The sequence below is a fragment of the Pleurodeles waltl genome, chromosome 4_1, assembly GCF_031143425.1.
Source record: "Pleurodeles waltl isolate 20211129_DDA chromosome 4_1, aPleWal1.hap1.20221129, whole genome shotgun sequence".
Lineage (NCBI taxonomy): Eukaryota > Metazoa > Chordata > Amphibia > Caudata > Salamandridae > Pleurodeles > Pleurodeles waltl.
Window position 1 is genome coordinate 260,861,221 of NC_090442.1, and position 24,727 is coordinate 260,885,947.

At 44.1% G+C, this 24,727-nt stretch overlaps 1 protein-coding gene across 4 annotated transcripts in view; it reads right to left on the bottom strand.

Moving 5' to 3' along the window:
• The window catches only part of ARHGAP8 (Rho GTPase activating protein 8), a 778,529-nt gene that overhangs the window by 51,840 nt on the left and 701,962 nt on the right, over positions 1-24,727 (bottom strand). For all 4 annotated transcript variants that reach the window (XM_069228274.1, XM_069228273.1, XM_069228270.1 and 1 more), the window contains one exon: positions 20,295-20,398. In XM_069228274.1, the coding sequence (XP_069084375.1) occupies positions 20,295-20,398 (104 nt within the window). The remainder of the gene's footprint in view (positions 1-20,294; positions 20,399-24,727) is intronic.

A 24,727-nucleotide genomic window follows, 5' to 3' on the forward strand; every position in this document is an offset into this window, starting at 1 on the left:
ACTGCACCGAATGAGATTTATCCATCTCACAGACACACATTGACACCTGTGTCACTCACATTTGAAACCATTCCTCTGCATCTTAATCTAAATCGTATGCCATTTGTATTTCCCTACAATAAACGATACTGAAATTCTTTGCCTCAAACTGTTTGTTAAGGAATTCTGCACCATAATCGGATATAACTCTCACACTTGTTCATACTACGGCAGTATATGCTTTTATGTACCTAATTTGTATTTGTTCTGTAAACTCTGTTCTTTATAAAGCGCTATGACACCCTTTCGAGGTCGAGACCATCCTATATAAAAGCCTCCAATAAAGCCCCCAATATATTCCCTTTTGTCCTCTCTTTTGTTTGTTTTCAAATCTTAATTTTTATTACTAAAGGTTGCCATTTTGTTTTAAGGCATAGTGCCTCATGCACACAGATTCATTCAACATTCTTCTTCCATGAGAACTGCTGAAAGTCTCCTAAGTCAATATGCGAATAACTGTTACTTGGCGCATCTATGATCTTTGGGGTTACTGACAGTCCATTTTACATCGAAACTACTGTGAAATGTTAAATCTTACATGTAACCTGTTCATATATTTCAACCTAATAAAGCATAAGCAATCCTGTACATAGCCCTGAATGTATCAACACTTTTAACCAATGAATACCATTTTATATTAGGTTGAGGCTGCCTGTAAAAGTAAACAAGCTTGCAAAATTTCGTGGCTCTAGTAGGCACAGAAGCTTTAGTTTTCAAAGTTGTACCTTGCACATTTCCTAACAGCGTAAACCTTGTTTTCAAACCTGACAAACAGAAGCAGTGAGTCTGTGAGAATAATGAAGCTAGTATTGTACATATGACTGGCATCTTCTCCTCAAAGCCATTCCACTCTTCCTCGAAAGGAAGATTCTGTCACCTGCACATTAGATATCCTTTTGCTGAGTAACAAGTATCTGTCACATGGTTAACCTTCATTGGTATTGTAAGAGCATAACATTTTAGTTTTATTGTTCATATATGTAATCATACTCATATTTCGATATATTATTCATTGTGTATTATTTTTTATTATCTAAACCTGAGGTTTGTGATCGATTTAATGGCCACCATCATACGTAAGGCCTGCTTTTGTTTTCCATGCTAACATTAGTCAATGAGATTATTCTGCCTTTTCAAAAAGAGTGTGTTTCTTTGCTAAAATAAATGTCAAAATGAAACGTGTATTTAGTGGCCTCTGCTGGACTGAAGTAGAAGTAGATGCAAGGTTACTGAAAATGTATATCTGTATGAAATGTTTCTAACGTGTTCTGTTTTCTAGCTGAATTTCCGCAGTCTGACTGACTTGATTCATTGTATTTGTATATTTTGTCTGTAGCTATGGTTCCAACCTATGTTCTTTCCCTCGAGGAGAGGACGGTGTGAGGAGAAATGTTTCCATAATTTGTAATCACTATTTGATGACTACGTAATTCGAGTCTTAAAAGGGTCTACAGAACGCAGCGGAAGAAAAAATAACAAATGTATTAGTTTGAGTTTCGTCAATGGGATAACAGCAAATAGAAAAGCTTAGAGCGAACATTTTATATAATTTTGTTATCTGTTATTGTTTTGATTGGATAACTGTTCTCACACTATTTCTCTAAACCAATCAAAGTGTTGAACAAGTTTAATTTAACATTCAGTCACCACTGACTGAGTCATTATTTGCTCATTCTTCTTTGGAATTTTTTGTGCATCCTGAGTTTCAGAGATCTTATTCTTTATGATCTGTCACTTTGACATTTCGTATTTTGCCAGTTAGCCTACTGACAATGCTGGTGTTTATTATTTTCTGAGTTTACTTTGTCTGTTCAATACTGAACAAATTCTTTAATGATTTAGTAATCTTCAAGTCCAAATTATACCTCTCACTTTGTTCCTGTTCTGGTCCTGAATTTGCTAGCCCCTTGATGAAGCAGACATTGTAGCGGAATACCTTAGTGATTGGGTAATTGTATGAAATGTGTATTGTTATTTATCTATTGGTTTTCAGGTACCAACTGCTGATAATATAATACTGCTGCTATTTTTGAAAGTGCCTTTGCTAGATATTTTTCTAAATTTATGTTACTAAATTCTTTCACATAAAGTCCAACATGTTAATGCTAATCATTGGTTAGTGAGGTGTCTTCCTCATATTCTTGAATAGTTATTGATTTTTCTATCAATGTATTCAATTACTCTTGCTCAGATTCTATTACTGTGGTTTTGTGTTATAACCGTTATAATATTGTGTTTGTTTGCACTGATTAAACTTAGATTCATGCGTCGTTCAAATCGGCCATTTTTTGTTTCTGTATATGTATCATTTGAGTTTGAGAATGATTTTCGTGACTCTAGCATTGCTAATATAGGGAAATAAAACGTTATCTTCTTAATAAAGTACAAGTTACTTACCTTCGGTAACGAAATATCTGGTAGAGACATATTCTAGTTGCAGATTCCTTACCTTAGAAATTCCCCCACGTGTCAGACTGGATCCAGAGATTTTTCTTCGAGCAATACCCTTGAGCATCGGTAGGTGGTGTCGGTCGACTCCGCGGGTGTTGTTGGCGTCGTAGTCGCGGTGATGAAGTCAGTTTCTTTTTTCTTTTAACGACTTTCCAAGCCAAAGCTCAGAGCCGCTAAGAACACTGAGAATGGTGTGCCAGAGCTAAGGACCTGAAGGGGGGAATCCCTGTCCCTAGAAATCAGATTGCAAGCGGGGAGTATAGGTGGGTCGGTAAGGAATCTGCAACTAGAATATGTCTCTACTAGATATTTTGTTACCGAAGGTAACTAACTTGAACATCTGATAGAGACTTCTAGTTGCAGATCCCCTATATTAGAATAGATACCCAAGCAATGCCATCATTGGTAGTGGGCTGTGGACCACGATCATACTAGAAAGTCGTGCAGGACCAAACGACCAAAGAAGTCGTCCCAACGGACCTCACCGTCCAGACAGCAGTGTTTAGCAAATGTGTGCAGGGACTCCCACATAGCTGCCTGGCAGATATCCAGGACAGGAACTAACGCAGTGGAAGCAGCAGACGCTCTCGCTGAAGGAGAACGCAAGCTTGCTTCTTGGCCAAAGCGTAGCACATCTTGATGCAAAGAAGTACCCATCGAGAGATGGTACGTTTTTGCACAGCCTTCCCTTTCTTCGCACCCACATACCGACAAAGAGTTTATCGTCCATCCGGAAATCTTTAGTACGATTAAGATAGAACGCCAACGCTCTTTTTGGGTCCAGATGGTGGAGTATCTCCTCCTCATGGGAAGGATGTGGGGGTGCGTAAAAAGTAGGCAGGGTGACCTACATGAAAAGGCGTAACCACCTTTGGAAGGAAGGAAGCCTTAGTGCGCAACACCATTTTGTCAGGGTGCACCGACAAGTATTGAGGTTTGGACGAAAGGGCCTGAAGCTCACTCACCCTACGAACAGAAGTGATGGCAACAAGAAAGACAGTTTTGAAGGTGAGGAGCCTTAAGGGACAACCATGCATCGGCTCAAAGGAAGCACACATTAAATAAGCAAGTACAAGATTGAGGTCCCACTTAGGCATGATAAATGGAGTGGGAGGAAATAAATGGGTGAGATCTTTTAGGAATCTTAAAGAGTGAAGGCTGATCAGGTAACCTAAGAAAGGCCGTAATGGCAGATAAATACCGTTTAAGGGTGCCCAAAGCAGAGCCCTGCTGGGCCAAAGAAAGAATGAACAAAAGAACCTCAGATTGAGTGGCAGAGAGGGGATCAACAGATTTGTTGGTGCACCATGCCACAGATTTATGCCAACGACAGGCGTATACAGTTTGGTGGAGGGACACCTGGCTACCAAGATAACATCACAGACTTCGGGTGGAAGATCAAAAGTCGCCAACTGTTGTCGCTCAGTCTCCACGCATGAAGGCAGAGATTGGACAGGTTCGGGTGGAGAACTGTCCCCTGCTGCTGCAACATTAGATCCACCCGAAGAGGCAGTCTGAGTGGAGGATCAATGGCCATACTCAATAGCTCTGGATACCATACTCTCTGTGTTCAGTCTGGAGCCACCAAGATGACTTAGGCACGGTTGTTCCTGATCTTCTTGGGAACTCTGGGCAGAAGTGGTATAGGCGTAAAGGAGGCTGGAGTTCCACTCAAGATGAAGTGTCTCTGAGCGGGTGCCGCCTTGGAAACTCGAACGTGCAAAACAGCTGACATTGAGCGTTACCTGCAGAGGCGAACAGATCTAACCAAGGCTCTCCCCACTGCTGAAAGAGAGCTTGCTCCACCTCCGGATGGAGACAATTCGTGATCGGCTGTGCATCGACAGCTGAATTAGTCCGCGGTGGCGCTGAGAGAACCCGCCAGATGTTGAACCACCAGGGTAATGCCCTGATGTTACAGCCATGTCTGGAGACGTAGTGCCTCTTGACAAAGGGTCCAGGACCCTACTCTGCCCTGTTTGTTGCAGTACCACATGGCAGTAGTATTGTCCGTGACCACCTGCACTACCTTCCCTTTGAGAGAGGGAAGAAATGGTTTCAACGCAAGCCTGATCACCCGGAGCTCCAGAAGATTGATATGGAGACCAGACTCCGCAGGAGCCCAGAGGCCTCTGATCTCCGCTTCTCCCATGTGGCCACCCCAACCCAGAAGCAACACATCTGTCACTACAGATAGATCTGGGTGGGGAAGGGAGAGGGATCTGCTGTGGACCCAAAGCCACCACTGCAGGTCTTTCGCAATCCCATCTGAGATCTGGACCATGTTGGACAGATTCCCCTGATGCTGCGTCCACTGGAACTTCAAGTCCCACTGCAGAGCCCGCATATGCCAGCTGGCATGTGTCATTAGCAGGAGGCAATGAAGCCCAGCAGCTTCAGAGTCAGTTTCACCGAAACCCAAGACAGAGGCTGAAAGATCGAAATCATAACCTGAATATGTTGGACTCGCTTTTCGAGAGGATAAGCCCAAAACTGCACTGTGTACAGAACAGCTCAGATTTAAGGGAGCATCTGAGAGGGAGTCAGGTGTGACTTTGGCAGGTTTATAGTGAACCCCAGCGTGTGCAGGAGGCTCGCCGGAGTCTGAAGGTGGGAGACAACTTTCTTGGGTAAGTCCGCCTTCAACTGCCAGTCGTTGAGGTAGGGGAAGACTGAGACCCCCTAACCTGCGCAGATGAGCTGCAAACACTGCCATCATTTTCATGCACACGAGGGACGCTGGTAAGGCCGAAGGGGAGCACGGTAAACTGATAGTGCTCTTGACCTGCCACAAATCATAGGTAACATCTGTGGGCAGGCAGGATGGGGATGTGGAAATAAGCTGTCCCGCAAGTCCAACGCTACCATCCAGTCTCCTGGGTCTAAGGCAGACAGAACCTGAGCCAGGGTGAGCATTTAAAATTTCTCCTTCTTGAGGAAGTAGTTGAGGTCTGGAAGGTCTAGGATAGGACGTAAGCCCTTGTCCTTTTTCGGCACCAGAAAGTAGCGGGAATAACAACCACAACCTACTTCTGGCACAGGAACCTTCCCTACAGCCCCCTTGGCCAAGAGAGCCGCGACTTCCTGGCGAAGAAGTGCCAAATGATCTTCGGGGAGTTGGCTGAGTGACTGAGGCATGGCCGATGGAGCAGATTCGAAAGGGAGGGAGTACCCCTTTCGAACAATCTGCAAAGCCCACCTATCCATAGTGATGGATTCCCAGTGAGGCAGGTGATGGCGAATCCTGCTGCCAACTGGATAGGAGTGAGGGGACGGACTAGGAGGGTTGGGAGGCTGAGGCTGGGGCAGAGGTGAACTGGACAGACACCTGGTTCCCTGTCCCATGTTCATGTGGGATTCCGCGTCCCCAGTCATGCAGCGGCTGAACAGCATGGGTGGCATGGTGGCCGGGCGGTGGACGCGACAGGAAGGCCCTTCCGTGGCCTTGAATCTCTCCAAGGCCGAGTCTGCTTCGTCTCCGAAGAGACAGGTGCCATCAAAGGGCATGTCCATGAGAGACTGTTGGACATTCCCAGAAAAAACAGAAGTACGCAACCAGGCGTGGCGTTGCAAGGCCACTGGCGTAGCAACCGCTCTGCCCAGAGCGTCGGTCGTGTCCAGCCCACATCAGATAATGAACTTCGCCGCATCTCTCCCATCGTTAACAGCTTGGGAGACAATAGTATGGGCCTCCTCCGGTATCTGCGGCTGGACTTGCGCAACCGTATCCCACAGAGAGTAGGTATAGCAGACCAAAAGGCGTGAGGTGTTTATGGACCGCAGCGCGAGACTGTATGAAGAAAACAACTTCTTCCCAAATTGTTCCAGCCTTTTTGATTCCCTATCTGGGGGTGCAGAAGAGAATGCGCCCGAAAAAGAGGAAGCCTGGATGACAAGACTGTCAGGTGTGGGGTGTTGGGTGTTGGGACAGGATTTTAGGGTTGTCTGGAGCGGGCCAATGGCAGTGCGCGATAGTCCTATTCACAGGAGCCCCTGGGTTGGGTTTGGACCAAGTACCCAAAAGGACATTGGTGAGGGCTTCACTGAAAGGTAAAAGGGGCTCAGATGTGGAAGCCCCTGGCTGAAGCACCTCCGTCAGGAGGTTGGACCTGACCTCTACAGTAGGTAGCTCAAGGCCAAGAACCTCGGCCACCCTACTGACCACCATACCATAAATCGCTCCCTCTGCTGTAGCCACGGTAGGAGGAGACAGCATGCCAGGTGCTGGAGAAGTGTCCAGTCCACTGGCTTCGCCCAATTCATGTGCCCAGTCCAAAGATGGGTCATCCTGGTATTCATAAGGGTCCAGGGACCCCTCCAATCCGTCCCCAAATTCGTACCCATAGGAAGAAGGGTCCAAATCCGACCTGGAGTGAGTAGGCCCAATCGAAGAAAAAGGCAGCGTTTGCCGACGCTGCTTGGACTTCGAGTTGTCGGGGATAAGGATCGGGTCGACGTCGATAGTGGGCAATACCGACGTCTGGAGTGTCGAAAATCGATCCGGCGCCGGGGAAGGTCTCAATGGTGCGACCGGTGCGGATCCGAGAGTGGATCTGGAGGGGACCTTGGTGGCGGAAGCCAAAGGCGGGGAACCCTAAGGCCTCTCAACCGAACCCCCTAGGCCCAAAGGCACCATATTGGGGTCGGTCCGCCCAAAGATGAGGCGCATGGCCTCATAGAATTCCTTAAGCTGAGTGGGGGTCCCTCCGGCTCCCGGAAACTTGGGGAAGCGCAGAGTGGACCCGACTCGACCCAGAAGCAGGATCCGAGGATGGAGGCCTTGAGCATCGAGACGCTCCTCCCGCGTCACGTCAGCCAAGCGACGGGCGAAGTCGAAGTGCGATCAGAGCCCTTCGACTTCTTCTTAGCTGTACCCGAAGAATTTTAGGAAGACGAGTGGTGATGGCTCCGTGAACAATCTCAAGACTTTCCTCTCGAGCGAGACCAGGACCTACGCGGAGTCGAGCGCCGGGCGGCCATGAGCTTGAGGGACCGCTTCTGCAAGGCCTTCGGGTGCATGGCCCGGCACTCGGAACACGACTTTGGGTTGTGGTCGCGCTCCAGACACCACAGACAAACCCGATGCAGATCAGTCACCGACACGGCATGGCTTGAACCCGGTCTTCGGGGACATCCTCAACGCATCAAAAACTCACTTGAAAACTCAACAAAACAGTCGAAATCGGTCAACAAGAGACCAGGGTAGCTCTCTCTGGATCAGCGCATGGAGCGGAAAGAACAGACGTCACTGAGCGGAGAAGGCGTCTATGTAAAGCTCACGGCGTCATCATGGTGACTAGGATGCCAATGATGCACGCGGAGTCGACTGACGTCACGTGTCGGGTATTGCTTGAAGAAAAATCTTCAGATCCAGTGTGACGCCTGGAAGAAATTCTAAGGTAAGGAATCTGCAACTAGAAGTCTCCATCAGATACGGTGTGATTATTGACGTACTAATTAATTAACATATTGTTAGAAATGGGATCTCTAGATGGCAGTTGGTTTGCACCCTGTCCAAGTAGGGACCCTCACTCAGGTCAGGATAAGGGAGATACCCGCTCAGATAACCCCTGCTCACCCCCTTGGTAGCTTGGCACGAGCAGTCAGGCTTATCTCAGAAACAATGTGTAAAGCATATGCACATAACACAGTTATAAGTGAAAACACTACAAAAGGACACCACACCAGTTTTAGAAAAATAGCCAATATTTATCTGTATAAAACAACATACAGTAAGAGAAATATGAATTATGCAAGATTTACTCAATCCAGCGGGCCAGCTACGGTGTCAGGAAGACCTGCAAACAGTACCATGGATTTGCAGGACGTTGTGATCCTCGCGGTGAGCTCCATAAGGCGGCGTGGATAGTGTTGGGGCTGCGGTGCAAAGTGGGGCGATGTGACGTGCGGTGCCCACAGGTCACGGTGCAGGCAGCGGCTCGGTGACGGCGTCCAGCGGCTGCGGTGAGACCAGGGCTGCGGTGCGGGACGGGACGGTGCTTTGTGACCCTCGCGAGCGGTGTCCACAGGCCACTGTGCAGGCAGGATGCCTGGTGACGACACCGGAGTCGATGGTGCTGGCGTTGGTGGACCGGGGCTGCGGCGCGGGACAGGACAGTACTTCGAGTACCTCACGAGCGGTGTCCACAGGCCACGCGCAGGCAGTGGCGCCGGTGTAAGCAGGAGCGGCGTTGTCGGGGATGCCCAGGCTGCAGCGTGAGCAGGCGATGCCGGAGTGCGGGGCCCACAGGTCGCGGTGCGAGCAGCGGCTCAGTGAAGTCGTCTGATGACGGCGTCGGTGAGACCAGGGTTGCGGTGCGAAGCGAGGCAATGTGACTCTGTGTGGCGTCGGCAGGTCACGGTGCAGGCCAGCGGCGTCGTTGGCAGTGTCGCAGTGGTTTATTCTCTTGAACAGCACAAAACACACAGTTCCCAGTGCTGCAGGTCAAGGAAACTGAAGTCTTTGGAGTCCCTGAGACTTTCAACAGGAGGCAAGCTCTACTCCAAGCCTTTGGAGAATTTTCTCAAGCAGGACACACAGAAAAGATCACCTTTTGCACTCTTTTCAGGCAGAAGCAGCAACTGCAGGCCAGTCCAGCAAAGCAGCACAGCAAAGGGACAGTACTCCTCCTTTAGCTCTTCTCCTGGGCAGAGGGTCCTCTTGATTCCAGAAAGATTCTACCAATCTGGGGTTTTGGGTCTTCTTATTATACCCAGTTCTGCCTTGGAAGTTGGCAAACTTCAAAGCAAAGTCTCAAGTGTTTGCAAGATCCTTCCTTGTCCAGGCCAGGCCCCAGACACTCACCAGGGGGTCGGAGACGGCATTGTGTGAGGGCAGGCACAGTCCTTCAGGTGTGAGTGACCATTCCTCCCCTCACCTCCAGCACAGATGGCTAATCAAGATATGCAGGCTACACCCCAGCCTCCTTTGTGTCACTTTCTAGAGGAGAGGTGTGAACAGCCCAACTGTCAAACTGACCCAGACGGGGAATCCACAAACAGCAGAGTCACAGAATGGATTAAGCAAGAAAATGCCTACTTTCTAAAAGTGGCATTTTCAAACTAGCAATCTAAAAACCAACTTCACTAAAATATGAATTTTAAAATTGTGAGCTCAGAGTCCCTAAACTCCAAATTTTTATCTGCTCTCAAAGAGAATCTGCGCCTTAAGGATATTTAAAAGAAGCCCCCATGTTAACCTATGAGAGATAGGCCTTGCACAGGGAAAACCGAATTTGGCAGTATTTCACTGTTAGGACATATAAAACACACTAGTATATGTCCTACCTTAAACATACACTGCACCCTGCCCCTGGGGCTACCTAGGGCCCAAAATAGGGGGGCCTTACATGTAGTAAAAGGGAAGGTTGAGGCCTGGCAAGTGGGTACACTTGCCAAGTCGAATTGACAGTTTAAAACTGCACACACACTGCAATGGCAGGTCTGAGTCATGTTTACAGGGCTACTAATGTGGGTGGCACAACCAGTGCTGCAGACCCACTAGTAGCATTTGATTCACAGGCCCTGGGCACCTTTAGGGCACGTTACTAGGGACTTATTAGTAAATCAAATATGCCAATTATGGATAAACCAATCCACAGTATAATTTATAGAGGTAGAACTTGCACTTTAGCACTGATTAGCAGTGGTAAAGTGAGCAGAGTCAATAAACCAGCTAAAACAGACCTAAAAAAATAGGAGGAAGAAGGCAAAAAAGTTTGGGGATAACCCTGCAAAAAGGGCCATTTCCAACATATATGTTTGATATTTGTTGTATATTGCATTTTATTATGACGTTTTCTTTAAAGCAGACTGGGTTCGGTTAATCGACCTAGAGTATGAAGTCTGCTATCTGGTCTGTTATGACTACATAGTTAGGATTTTCTGCTTTACGGTTTCTTTAAATGATGTCATAATAGCACCATAAGTAGTGAATTAATTAGTGTGTTTTTGATTATTGTTTTTGAAGATGTTGTTCAGTTTTGATAAAAGGAATTGCTAAGTGCCCAAAGTGACTTTCCCAGGTTCTTGGAGTTTTCCTAGGTTGATAGGGAATGTTCTCAGCATTCTGTTAGATTGAGTGAAATCGAATATGCGCTTGCACAGCTTTAGCTAATTTGCAGTTGATTGAGTTGCTTGTGAGATTTTAGGGAGTTGGCGTACTCCAGAATAAAAAGATAATGTTAGGTAAAGAAATGGCGTACACTAAAGTGTGAGAGTGGGGAAGACAGCGAACTTCACATATGTGTGGCACTTAGTGCTCGGAAAAATTGTCCACGTGGTTGTTGGTAAGATGGACCTCACAGGATAGGTCTCAGACTCCAGAGTATATTAAAACAGTATAGAGACACTTGATTTTTGTTGTAATTTGTCTAGTAAACTTATCGGGCGTGGTTGGTGAGTTGAGTTTGCGAGTTAAATCGAATGTCTTGAAATTTCGACTGAGATATGACGAGTTCTATGTGCACCAGAACAGTATCCAATGATCAACTGAGAGTGAAATTTTTGGGTAGAGTTTTGCTTGCGAATCTGGGGAACTGAGAAAGAAGAATAACTGCAAGAGCGGAAGCAGTCAGTGAAATTCTGTAAGGTTCCTGAAGCGATTGTATTTTCCCTACCTATAGTAAATAGACAAATTTGTTTTATTATTGATTTTGAAGAAGTACTCGAAAATTAATATTGCATTAGTTTTTAGTGTTTTTGCGTCTAGGAGGACAAGCCGCAAGACTTTGTCAGCCGCTGTGGGTAAGTGTGATGTCATTTTTGTGCCACGCTGCGATAGGTTGGTTATTGAGAAGGGTCACGCTCGGACTGGTGGACAACCGTGAAGCTCAATTGGACGAGAAGGGAGATGAAGTGGATTGTAGTCACTTCTTTTGAAATAAAATTGTGGAAATTAAGTATTTCAAAGCTTTAAAAAGTGCCCTCAGATGTGATGATTATATCCCGGCTAGGCAAGGAGAACTTTGTCCGTCAGAAGGTACTCAGCACATATCCTAATTGAAGAGAAAGGTACTGAAGCATGTCTTTGGTTAAAACATTGGGTTAAAATCACAAAGAAGGAAGGTTGTTTAGCTTGTTCAGAAAATGGTACATTTAATTTGAGAATTTCGGAGAATTTAAAACAGGTGATGTATGGTCTAAGAACACCACCAAGACCAGCGCAGTTTGAAGCTTTAGCGATTTGGGAGCTGGTAGCTATGCAACAACAATCAGAGAAATTTGAGGTAAAAATGAGAAGAGCAGAGAAATCCATAGCAGAAGCTAGATGGGACAGTGGAGACAATACTTTACAAGGTGTTAGATTGTTTCCGGCAATGACTGAAGACAATGAAAAGGTTATAAAGAAATCTAAAAAGAGTTCAGACATCAAAAGAGCCTGAAAGGTTTCTGAGTAATGATGATAAATCGAACAAAGATGAGTTTATTACACAGATTTTGAGAAACCATCTGCCACCTTATCTGGTTGAAGAATGACGAAGTAGTATGGATACAAATCCTACTGCACCAATACCAGTTGCAGTGACGCAGAGTCCGGTACAGGGTGATGATAACACAACTGGGAGTTCCGTACAGGTTAATCCTTACGTGAATCAGAGCTCAATTCAAACTAGTCCTTCAGTGCAAATACCGATGCAGAGCAGCTTTAATGAATCAACTGACAATAGACAGCTGCCTAAGACTAATATTCCTGGGACTTATCCAGATGTTCCAATTGAGAAAACTACTACTAAACTAGTAGTATCTGCAGGTCAGAATTTACAGGAGCTGAGATTGATTCAGACAGAGCCTACTGCAGTGTTACTGCCTCAAATGGAGAATGTAGGAGTAGAGAATTCTCAGAATGTCAAAACCAGGAGCCCAGATGCAATATCAGTACCAATTACATTTGGCCCACTTGTGCCTTCATATGCCTAAGGTAAAAAGGGGACAGAAAATCAAAGAGTTCAAAATCAGAATGAATACATATAGGACAGACTCTAAACAGATCAAGGTCATTATTAGATCTAACTCCTATTAGAAATACTGAAACAACTGGATTAGAAAATGGTCTTGCGTTAAAAAGTTTGACGCCTCAACGTGTGAGCCCAATGCTACAGCAGTTACTGAGTGTACAACCTAGTAATATTTCATTACCAACTCTTACTGCACAGCAATTAACAATGTGGTTAGAAGATTTAAGTGTTTCAAACAATCCAGAGAGTCAGTCCAAAAGTGTTACTGAGAGTCAGTTCAAGGAAAGAGTACATTAATAAAACAAGATTGTCAATGGAAGCGGGAGAGCTTCTAGAAAGAACAATGGGAATAAATAGACTCGATTTTTATACTGACATCCAGTTAAGATATTTGTGTCCACTGATCACAGAGGGAGCAGCAGGAGTAAATCGGCAATTACAAAAATTAGCAGACAAATATGAGATAGAACTTAGAAAAACAAAACACCTGAAGAGAAATTATAGATTAAATTTTGAAGCTGAAGATTTTAAACACATGCGGTCTACAGGGATGAAAACGCACCTTAGAAATTACTTTAGAGTGTACAAATTTGGAGAGCCTTAGATAAATGGGAAGGCAGATGGGTGAAGAAAAGAGACAGACCGAGGAAGGGTACAGATACTCCTCTTGTGGAGGTATCATAGAATAAAGAGCCAGTAAAAGTTTTACCTATGAGAGGGATTCCAGGAGGGAATTTTGTTCATGTCCCTTGGAGCAGAAATGATATCTTGTCATTTACAAATGATTACCCCAGGTTGAGGGAGAAACAAGACAGATAGGTTTGTAAAACGTGCGAAATGCCTGTGGGAGGACTTCAACACTCTTTTAGAAATTGTTGTTCCAGCAGATTTGTGGATCGAGTGCAAAAGGAGTGTAGACTGGCCGACAAGTGAGCCGCAAAGAGATCTGAAAAGAGGTGCACCATCTCCTGAAGTAATAAAGTATTACTATAAGGTCATTGAGTTCCTGAAAACGAGAATTTCGCTGGAAAATATTGATTGGCAATGCATAGATAGAACAGTTCAAGAGGTGAAAGAATCAATTCATGCATACTATGAGAGGTTGTTAAAAGCATTCAAACATTTCAGTGGTACAGAAACAATCGAGCTGAAAGACATGATTCAGTTTGTGTTCAGGTTTGTTGAGGGATTGAGACCAGTAATTAGTCAGATCATTAAGAATCATTTGATTTGCTGGCAAGCAAAACCGATTGATGAGGTGTTACAGTATGCAAGATACTGTAGTGATGAGATCGAATTGAAACAGAAAATGTTGAAAGAGAAAGCAATGGTGATGCAGATCAAAGCTGCACAGGCAGGGATTCAGGGGAGTTTTCAGCCTCACCAGCAGCTGGGAAATGGCATGTTGCAGAATCAGGGTATGTTTCAGAATGGAGGCAGAGGTTGTGGTAGAATTACCTTTCCGATTGTTAATCAAGGTGTGGATTTGAATTCTGTGATGATGCAAGGAGAGCCACAGGGAAAAAGAATGTTGTCTTGTCATGGTTGCGGAGGAATCGGGCATTGAAAGAGACAGTGTCCAATGTTGAATCAAGGAAATGTTGTTCAACAGATGAATGCTGTCAATGCTTTCCAGAATATGAGGACACCAAAACTGAGAGGTCAAATTCAAAATTTCCAGAACAGTGTAAATCCAATGCAGGGTTTTCAACGTTTACAGCCCATGCAACAGGTACAAAGTGTACAGCCAAAGGTGTAGCAGGTACAAATGCCTCAGTTACATCAGATGCAGCCACAAGTGTAGATAGTACCTGCACAACAAATTCAAATGTCTAGACAATTACAGATACCACAGAGTCCTATGGATCAGCAACAAATGACGCTTTATCAGGTGGTCACAGATCAGAAAGTAAATCGGAGTAATAGTACTAATACAGTTCAACAATTTGCTTTACATAGTGAGAATAGAATAAACAATTTATGGCTGTCGGATAGTTCAGATGAGGAGGAGTGTGTGATGGCTGTCTCATTAGAAGTCGATCAGAAAGGTCCTTACGTTAAAGGAAAAGTGCACAGTCACAAAGTTTATTTTCTGTTTCATACAGGAGCTACACGCTAAATAGTAAGATCTGCAGGAGTTCCGGATTCGCCCTTGTCAGGAAAGACAATTGAAATTGTGGGTGTTTCAAATCAATATTTGACAAACCCCATTACTGAACCAGTTTTGGTTAAAATTGGTCATTTTAAAGGTTTACACAAGTTTGTGGTTTGCGATTCCAGTCCCATGTCACTACTGGGGAGAGATTTATTGTGCACAACAAGATGTTCAATTACTTTTTCAGATGAGGGAATTGAAATTCAGACAAACAGTAATGAAGAAGACCTGACACTTATTGTCAGCAATGATTCAGTGTCCGAAGAATTTCCTTTGATTAGTTTTGATGAGCCAGAAATTAAAGAAACTCCTTTGATTAGTTTCTTTCCAGTTTTTGAAGTGAAAGATCTTCCGGTTGATTTGCAGAAGACTGTTAAGTCTAAAGTTTGGGATCTTTCAGGAAAGGATATAGGGTTAATTAAAAGAGTAGAACCTGTCAGAGTAACCGTGAAGTGAAATGTAGCTTTCCCTCAGACTCCACAGCATCCAATGACAATTGAGGCAATCAAAGGTGTAAAACCTTTGATAAAACAGTTTGTGGAGAAAGGAATTCTGAAAGAAGTACTGAGTAGCCCATGTAATTCACCAATAACGGGTTTACGAAAACCATGTGGAAAAAAGTTGTCTTGTACAGGATTTAAGGAAAATAAATGACATTGTGATTAAATGTTGTGCAGTGGTGCCAAATCCAGCTGTGATTATGTTTCAGATCCCATGTGATGCTGAATAGTTTACTGTGTTAGACCTATGTCAAGCATTCTTTTTTGTGCCTCTTCCTGAGGACAGCAGATATCTATTTTGTTTTAAATTTTTGGGCAAAGTCTACTGTTGGTGTAGAATTCCACAAGGGTTTTCAGACTCACCATCTGTTTTCACCCAGATCTTGAAAAGGAATTTGGAGTCATTGGTAATGCCTTACCAATCGACATTAGTGCAATACACTGATGATTTATTAATTGCATCAAAGATAAAAGAAGGGTGTAAATATGATACGATTGCTTTGTTGAATTTCCTGGGAGACAATGGACATAAGGTATTGCTTACTAAACTGCAATATTGTCAAAAAGAGGTGAAATATCTGGATCATCTCAGTGAGAAAAGAACTAGGAGAATTTCGAGAGAGTAGCTACAATTTTGCAGATGAAAGTACCAAGAACACAGAAAGATGTGAGGATGTTTCTAGGAATGGTTGTTTACTGTCGTCAGCGGATCCCGAATTTTTCAGTTCTCTCAAAGCCATTACAGAAGCTGACTCAAAGATGTTTCCGATCCTATAATATTGGATGCAGCTTGTATGAAAGCATTTTCTGAGCTGAGCGTTTGTGTCAAGCTCTAGCTTTAGGTATGCCTGACTACACTTAAAGTTTTCTGTTGTTTTGTCATGAACATGATGCATGTTCCTTGTCCGTTTTGACTCAGACACATCGTGGTGTCAATTAACTAGTAGCATATTTTTCAGCTACTTTTGATCCAGTCGCAGCAACTTTACCTGGTTGTTCGCGGCCGTTACAGCAGTAGAGCAGAGTATCGCTCAGAGTGAAGGTATAGTAATGGGCTATCCCCTTACCATAATGGTCCCTCACTCAATAGAAATTTTGCTTACACGTTCCAAGACCCAATATCTGACCAGTTCAAAACTGATAAGATATGAGACTGCAATTTTGGGGTCTCCAAATATTTCCATTAAGAGATGTACAGTGCTTAACCCAGCAACTTTACTCCCGATTGAAAACATTGATTCAAACAAACTGGATGACACAGAACATGATTGTTTGGAAGTTACAGAGTTATGCACAAAACCCAGAGCAGACATTAGAGATACCTGCCTGGAAGAAAATGATCAAATTATTTTTGTTGATGGTTCTTGCCTGAGAGATGATGTGGGCACATTGAGAGCAGGATATGCATTATGTACTATAACTGGAATACTGGAAGCTTCATGGCTTCGAGGAGTGTGCTCTGCACAAGTAGCCGAATTGGTAGCCCTTACTAGAGCCTGCCATATTTTGAATCAAATGAAAGTGACAATTTACACAGATAGCCAATATGGATTAGGAATTGTGCATGACTTTGGCCAGATTTGGTCGCAGAGGGGTTTCCTAACTTCTTCTGGTTCAACCATACGAAATGGTGAGAGAATTCATGAGCTGTTACAAACTATTTAAATGCCTGAGAATGTTGCTGTGGTGAAATGCAGTGCACATCAGAGATCACAAGATTACGTGCCACCGGAAAATGCATATGCAGATCAAGTCGCAAAGGTTTGCTCCTGGAATGGAATATCCTTCAAAGAAAATTGGGAGCTGTTACCTGAAAATGACGACGTCTATGCAAACTTTAGTATGCAAATTGTTGATACCTTGGAAGAGCTAAAAGCTATTCAAGACAATGTCCCTAAAGAGGAACACAAAGAATGGCTATAATTAAAATGTGTTCAAAGGGACAATGGTGTCTGGATGACAGGAGAAGGGAAAGTAGTTCTGCCAAACAGTCTACTGACACAAATGGCTGGATACTACCATGGACAAGCTCATATAGGGAGAGATGCTATGGTCCGTACCTTCAAACAATATTGGTTCAATCCAAAATGTAAACAGGTTGCCAAAGCAATTTGCCATAGATGCACTGTTTGTGAACACATAAATGTTGGCAAAGGGACAGTGGTCAATATGGGACACATTCACATGGCAGGGGGACCATTTAGCAGAATGCAAATGGATTTCATTGAGATGCCTGCGTGTGCAGGTTTGAAGTGCGTGTTGGTGATTGTGTGCATTTTCAGTCACTGGATTGAGGCTTATCCTACAAGGAGAAATGATAGCCTTACAGTAGCAAAGTTACTGCTTAGAGAGTTAAAACCACGTTTTGGTTTCCCGGTCTCTTTAGAATCAGATAGGGGAAGCCACTTCAGCAATGAAGTGATTAAATTACTATGTTTTGCTTAAACATTGAGCAGAAACTCCATTGTAGTTATTGCCCAGAATCCTCAGGACTTGTAGAATAGATGAATGGTACTCTAAAATTATGATTAGTGAAAATGTGTGCGTGAATGAATTTGAAGTGGCCAGATGCATTATTATTAGTTTTAATGCCTATGAGAAGCACTCCTGACGTAAAACAGGATTACCGCCCCATAAAGTCCTCAAGGGTAGAGCTATGAGATTACCAGCAATACCTACAAATGCACTTGTGAACATTACAGATGATATGGTGTTAGACTACTGCAAGGGTCTAGCTGATGTGGTATTATCTTTCATCAGGTGGAAGCTACCACATACAATAAACTCAAGGACACAACTTGAAAGCTGGTGATTGGGTCATTATTCGGACGCACTTGAGGAAGTCGTGCTTGGAGCCAAGGTAGAAAGGACCCTACCAGATGATATTAATAAGGGCTACAGCTGTGAAGTGTGCAGGACTTGCCAACTGGATACATGCAATTCACACTCGGAAAGGGAACAATCCAACAGAGCAAGAAGAAGAACTACGAGGGTGAACCATCCTCCACTGAAAGAATAAAAGAACCGGTCCAAAGAGAACAAGAGAGAGTACTGGTTGAGAGAAGACCTGCTCAGAGGAGGGTGTCCTCAGAAGCAGGTGGTCTGACAAAGGAAACTGAACAAGTGAGTAACCCCAGTGGAGAAGGAGTTGGGACAGATCCAAGCCAAAAGTGGTTGACTCCTCCTGAACTAGTTGCGGGAACGTCAAAGGAGAAGAGTTTGAGCTCGATTTTGAAAAGAGTACTGACGAAAAAGTCACTAATATGTGATAACTGGCCAGAGAAAAGCTCAGAAGCAGTGAAGATTAACGTAGTACCACCAATTCAGGAAGAAAATGAGTTAAACGAAGAAGAAGATCTGAGTGAAGGAGAGGCTAGTGGTGGTTGAAGATTGAAAAGAAAGAGTTGCCAACAAGACATATTCTGGTCCTGAATGGGCATGCGACTACAAATGAATGGCAAGAAGAGTTTTTGAATTTTGTTTTGATAGAGATATTCCAGGTTTATATTTTGGTACGTGAAGAAAACTGATGAAAAGTTGTTGGGAAAAATGAATTTTGAAAACCGAAAGTTAAAATACGTTGTTAAAATAAGTACCTGGAAAAGACTTTGATAACCTGACTTGACAAGCTGCTAAACTGATTTTGACAATTTTTACCGAACTTTGACAAAAGGTCCTGGAAGTGTGAATTAACTTTTGAAAGAAAAAAAAAAAAAGGAAAAATTAGGAGGGATTGAATTTGAAGATCGCAAGCTAAAGATTTTTGAAATTCTTTTGCCTTTTGTTTTTGATTCATGCTGCATAGTCATAATTGTTTTTGCTCTTACTTTTTGGTTCTTTAAAGACCATGGGAAACTTTAGTAATCAACACACTAAGAATAGATGCTGCAAAAATATAGGTATTGGTTTGCCAATTTTTTCTGCAATAGTATGTTTGTTATTGATTGTGAGTGTGATTGTCTTTGATTCGAATGGAGCCAACCATACCATAGCTACATCTACAACTGCTACACTTTCGAAATCAACTACTGATTTTTCATAGATAGATAGGTTTAAAATAGATGAGAAATACTTACACGAAGATAAAGAACTTTCTTATAATGTCTATCGCTTATTTCACGAGTATGTTGATGTAATGGAAGCGAAGGACTGTTATGTCTGAACGCAGATTCCAGCCTCTGCGGAGGAGGGAATTTCCTATCATAGTTTACCTCTTACTTATGCCATTAGTTGTAGTCTTTTACTAACACGGTTCTATACCCAAGACTATATTCAATATTTGTATTCAAATTTAGATGTAGTGTTTTCTTTTGTACCTATTATTAAAGATCTTAGTAAGATAGCTAGGGATCACAACAGAGATAGTAAAGGGTTTCTCTGAACCAACATTAACCTTTAGGACTGCCTTCACGCACAGGAATAACCTCTCCTGTTTCCTTACACCTGTAGAGAAGACATTTCTAGATAACACAAAGGAGAGGAGAAGAGCAATTAAAGCTAAAATAGATAAAGGATTCATTTTGTGAAGTCCTGGAACAGATTATGCATATACTGACATTACTAAACAAGGCAAGTTGACCTTAGATGCATTACATGTAGGCAAACTTTGTATATACAGGCCGCAGTCTTATGTAGATAGAGTATACGTGGTAACAAGTGAATGTTGACATGTGCTTTTGTTTAGGAGTAAATGGAGTTTTATGTTGAATGGTCAGGGTCCACCAGTGCCTGGTGTCTATTATATTTGTGGGAAAAATGCTTATTACCATCTTCCTAGAGGATGGTATTGCACATGTTATTTGGGAATAGTCTTTCTGAAAATGTACCAACTGGAAGACTTAAGTAAATTTCCTTAATTTTCTGAAATTCAAAATGAGACACAAGCAAGAATCAACTTCTAGCATAGTGGGAGACATATGTGGAGCAATAATTCCTTCAGTTTTGCTAATTAGGTTTCCACTGGCCAACTAGCAACAACGTCAGTACAACTTCAAGTCACAGGCTAACAGGACCTTTGTATGTGAGGTAACCAGTAGTTCACCTGCAATAAAACTAGCTTGGTTAGTAATAGCTTTTGTCCCACATCATGCAGCTGACTTAGAAGCCATTTTTAAAGCCCTGTCTGCTAGTAGAACATCTATCTTATGAGAGAATCAGAAAAAGTTAAAAGATAATTATTAGGGAAATACTCACCAAATTAAGGAAACACATCAGGTATTTCAGAACAGCATAGTTGTGTTCGGGTAATTTGTGTACTATTTCTTTGCAATAAGCCACTCGTAAAACGCTTTCCACACCTGCAATCAAAAAGTAATTTGTGAACTTACTAAATAATATAATGCTAAGGATGGGTGAGAAGTTGGAGGAGAACCCAAGGTGGTCATACCCTTTTGATTCTTCCTATTTAACATAAACAATCTCACACGCACACATTTGATATAGTGTAAACGAGTTGGACTTAAATGCGTGTAATTTCAGTACAATTTTAAACAAATATGAAAACACTTAGAATGTGTATTTTGAATACAGACTTTTTTTGAAACACAAGAAATTACATAGTCTCTGGTAGGTTTTCAGTTCTCCACTTTGTTTAGTCTAGTCAAAGTCCAATGTTACACTAAATGCTCAAGCATTCCAACCTATAAAGGAGGTCAGGGACTGTTTTCTCACAGAAGAGGGTGCCTTGAAACTTCACATGCAGTTTGCAAACTTGCTCCCACATGAGATCGCCAGCACCTCAGAAACGAACGTTTTTTTTTTTTTTTTTGCCAGAGTGCCTAATGAGTAAGGCATACTAACAAATGCAATTGAGTAGCCAATGCATTGCATGAGAATTGGGGAGGGGAGAGAATTCAAAGCAGAATTCACGAACAAATTAGTCTGTAGAAGTATCACAGACTTAGGGCCTGATTCCGACCCCGCCGGGGTCGGCGGGAGCACCGCCAACAGGCTGGCGGTGCTCCACAGGGTATTCTGACCGCGGCGGTTCAGCCGCAGCCAGAAAGGGAAAACCGGCGGTCTCCCGCCGGTTTTCCGCTGCCCTGTAGAATCCTCCATACCGCCATCCTGTTCCTGGCGGCTTCGGCCGCCAGGAACAGGATGGCGGTATGGGGTGTCGTGGGGCCCCTGGGGGCACTGCAGGGGCATGGGCACTGCAGGGGCCCCCGTAAGAGGGCCCCACCCTGAATTTCAGTGTCTGCTTAGCACACACTGAAATTCACGACGGGTGCCACTGCACCCGTCGCACATCCTCCACTCCGCCGGCTCCATTCGGAGCCGGCATCCTCATGGAGGGGTGTTTCCCACTGGGCTGGCGGGCGGCCTGTTGGCGGTCGCCCGCCAGCCCAGTGGGAAACCCAGAATACCCGCGGCGGTCTTTTGACCGCGCAGCGGTATTCTGGCGGTTCCCTCCAGGCGGGCGGCTCCCGCCGCCCGCCGGGGTCAGAATGACCCCCTTAATGAGCTTCAACGTAGAATTTAGGAATCTATCAACAACATTTCTTTTATTGGATTATTTCATCATTCCAACTATACTTCCCATGTTTGAAACAGTACCAGCCAACACATGTTTCAAGGTATCTGTTCTTTTCCAGTTTCAAGAAAATATTCTTTCAAGTTTTAGAGTAATTATCCACTGCTTTACATCAATTTCTGATATGATCGACTTTCTTTCCAGAAATATAATCAGCAATGCATTAGTAAAGTGGAATTTTATAGGACATGGAGGTGATATAGCATGTTTTTCAATCACGGCCCATTTCCGAAAGTGAGCCCACTAAGAGCTAACTGAAGCTATACATGTGTGGTGCATTCACCAAAGACTCAAACTGAAAATAACACCAGTGTCGCCATGGAACACCTATAGCATTAGGTCAAATCTTTATTTCCTTGATAACAATTAACACCGATGTCTTAACCATATTTCAGAAAATACATTTCTAGCATTCTCACCTTTATGTATAGGCTACCTGATTATAAATTAAAGTAATAATGATATTAGGTTGTTGATTAACAAGTATTGAAACATTTTCACCTATTTTTACATACTTGAAAAGTAGAAACTTTCTCAACAGGCAGGTCACAACAGAAGCCATTGAAAGAGGAGGCAGGCAGTTCTCAGCCCCAAAATATCTTGCTTGATTTCAGAAGAAAATAAAAGGTGTGGGCTTGTGAGGTGAAGGACCCATAGCAAGCAAGTCCTGGAAACAACCATAGACCATGAGACATAAACGGCAAACAACAATGTATGTGAGAGGAGCTCCAAATGGGTTTATCTTGTGTCAGGTATTGCATATCCAGGGAGAGAGCTCATGTTCTACTCAATGACTTGTTTCATAAGTCATAGGCTGGGCTGTGCAACAAAGAACCTCTGTCAATGAGCTAATAGCTAACTCAACGGGGAGAATATGCGAGAGCCATGCAAAGAACAAGTTCCTTACCTGCAGTAACAAATTATCTGGAACAAATAATTCTAGTTGTAGATTCCTTACCTTAGAATTTCCCCCAGGCGTCAGACTGGATCTGGAGATTTTTCTTGGAGCAGTACCCTTGTGTGCCGTCAGGTGGCGTCGGTGGACTCTGCGTCCATCGTTGGTGTCATGGTTGCTGTGATGATGTTGCGGTCGTGGATAGGTGCCTCCCTGGCGTACTGACGTCAGTTTCTTTTAACAACTTTCCACGCCATAAAGAACACAGACTGGTGCATTAGAACCAGGGCCCTGAAAGGGATTCCAAGTGCCTAGAAATCAGTTTGCAGAGCAGGGAGGATGGGTGGGTTGGTAAGGAATCTGCAGCTAGAATATGTCTCTACCAGATAATTTGTTACTGAAGGTAAGCAACTTGTTCATCTGACAAGAGACTTCTAGTTTTTAGATTACTTACCTTAGACTAAATACCCCAGCAACAGCATCCCGGAGGAGGGTTTGCAAACCAAGATTATACTAAGAAGTCCTGCAGGACCGAACAACCAACCCTGAGGACCTGACTATCCAGTAGTGTTTCGTGAACATGTGCAGGGATGCCCACGTTGCTGCCTAGCAGATGTCCAGGACTGGAACTCCATGTGCTAACACAGTGGTTGCGGCAGTTGCTCTGGTAGAGCGAGAACGCAAACCCTCAGGAGGTAGCTTCTTAGCCAAAGCAGATCACATTTTGATGCAGAGAACAACCCATCTAGAGATGGTCCTTTTCTGCACCCGACCTTTCTTCGCACCCACATAACCAGAGTTGATCGTCCACCCAGAAGTCTTTGGTTAGACTGACTTAGAACATCAACAATCTTTTTGCATCCAGGTGGTGGAGTCTCTCCTCTTCACCAGAAGCATGCAAGGGTGAGTAAAAAGTAGGCATGCTGATGGACTGCCCTACAAGAAAGATAACATTACAGACTTCGGGCAGAAGGTCGAAAGCTGTCAACTGCCGCTGCTCAATCTCCATGCAAAAAGGCGGAGACTGGACTGTGCCCAGTCTGGAGTCAGAAGGATTACTTGGGCCAGGTCGTTCTTGATCTTCTTGAGAACTTTGGGTAGAAGTGGTACTGGCGGAAAGGCGTATTGGAGGCCTGAGTTCTACTTAAGATGAAAAGATTCGCCGAGCGAGTGCCCCCTTGGAAACTCGAGGGCGCAAACCAGAGGGTACGTTCTCTGGGGAGGCGAACAGATCTAGCCATGACTCTCCCCATTGCTGAAAGAGACCTTGCACCACCTCCGGATGGACATGCCATTTGTGATCGACCATGCATTGATGGCTGAGTTCGTCCGCTCTGATGTTCAGAGAGCCCAGCAGATGTTAAACCACCAAGGATATGCCCTGACATTCCACCCATGCCCAGAGGCATAGAGCCTCCTGACAAAGGGTCCATGACCCCACTATGCCCTGCTTGATGAAGTACCACATGGCAGTGGAGTTTGTGAACACCTGCACCACGTTCCCTTTGAAAGAGGAAAGGAATGCTTACAATGCAAGCCTGATCGCCCTGAGCTCCAGAAGATTGATATGGAGCGCTGACTCCACTGGAGACCAGACACCTCTGATCTCCGCCTCCCCCATGTCACTACTGTCAGATCTGGTTGGGGAAGGGAGAAGGATCTGCCTTTGACCCAATCGCGGTTTGAAAGCCACCACTGCAGATCTTGCGCAGTTCCCTCCGAGATCTGGACCATGTCGGACAGATACCCCTGTTGCTGCGCCCACTGGAACTTCAAGTCCCACTGCAGAGTGTGCATATGCCCTCTGGCATCTGTGACTAGCAGAATGCAGGAGGCCATAAGGCCCAGCAGCCTCAGAGTCGTCCTCACCGAAACCAAGGACAGAAGCTGAAACATCAGTATCATAGTCTGAATATCCTGGTCTTGCTAATCAGGAGGATAGGCCCGAAAATGAAATGTGTCCAAAACAGCTTTGATAAAAGAGAGCGTCAGAGAGGGAGTCAGGTGTGATTTCGGCGTGTGTATAGTGAACCTCAGCTAATGCAGGAGGTTCACCAAAGTCTGGAGGTGGGAGGCGACAGTGTGAGGCGAGCTCGCCTTCAACAGCCAGTCGTCAATGTGGGGGAAGAGTGAAACTCCTAGTCTACGCAGTAGCACCCACTGTCCTCACTTTTGTGAACATCTGAGGGGTGCTGGTAA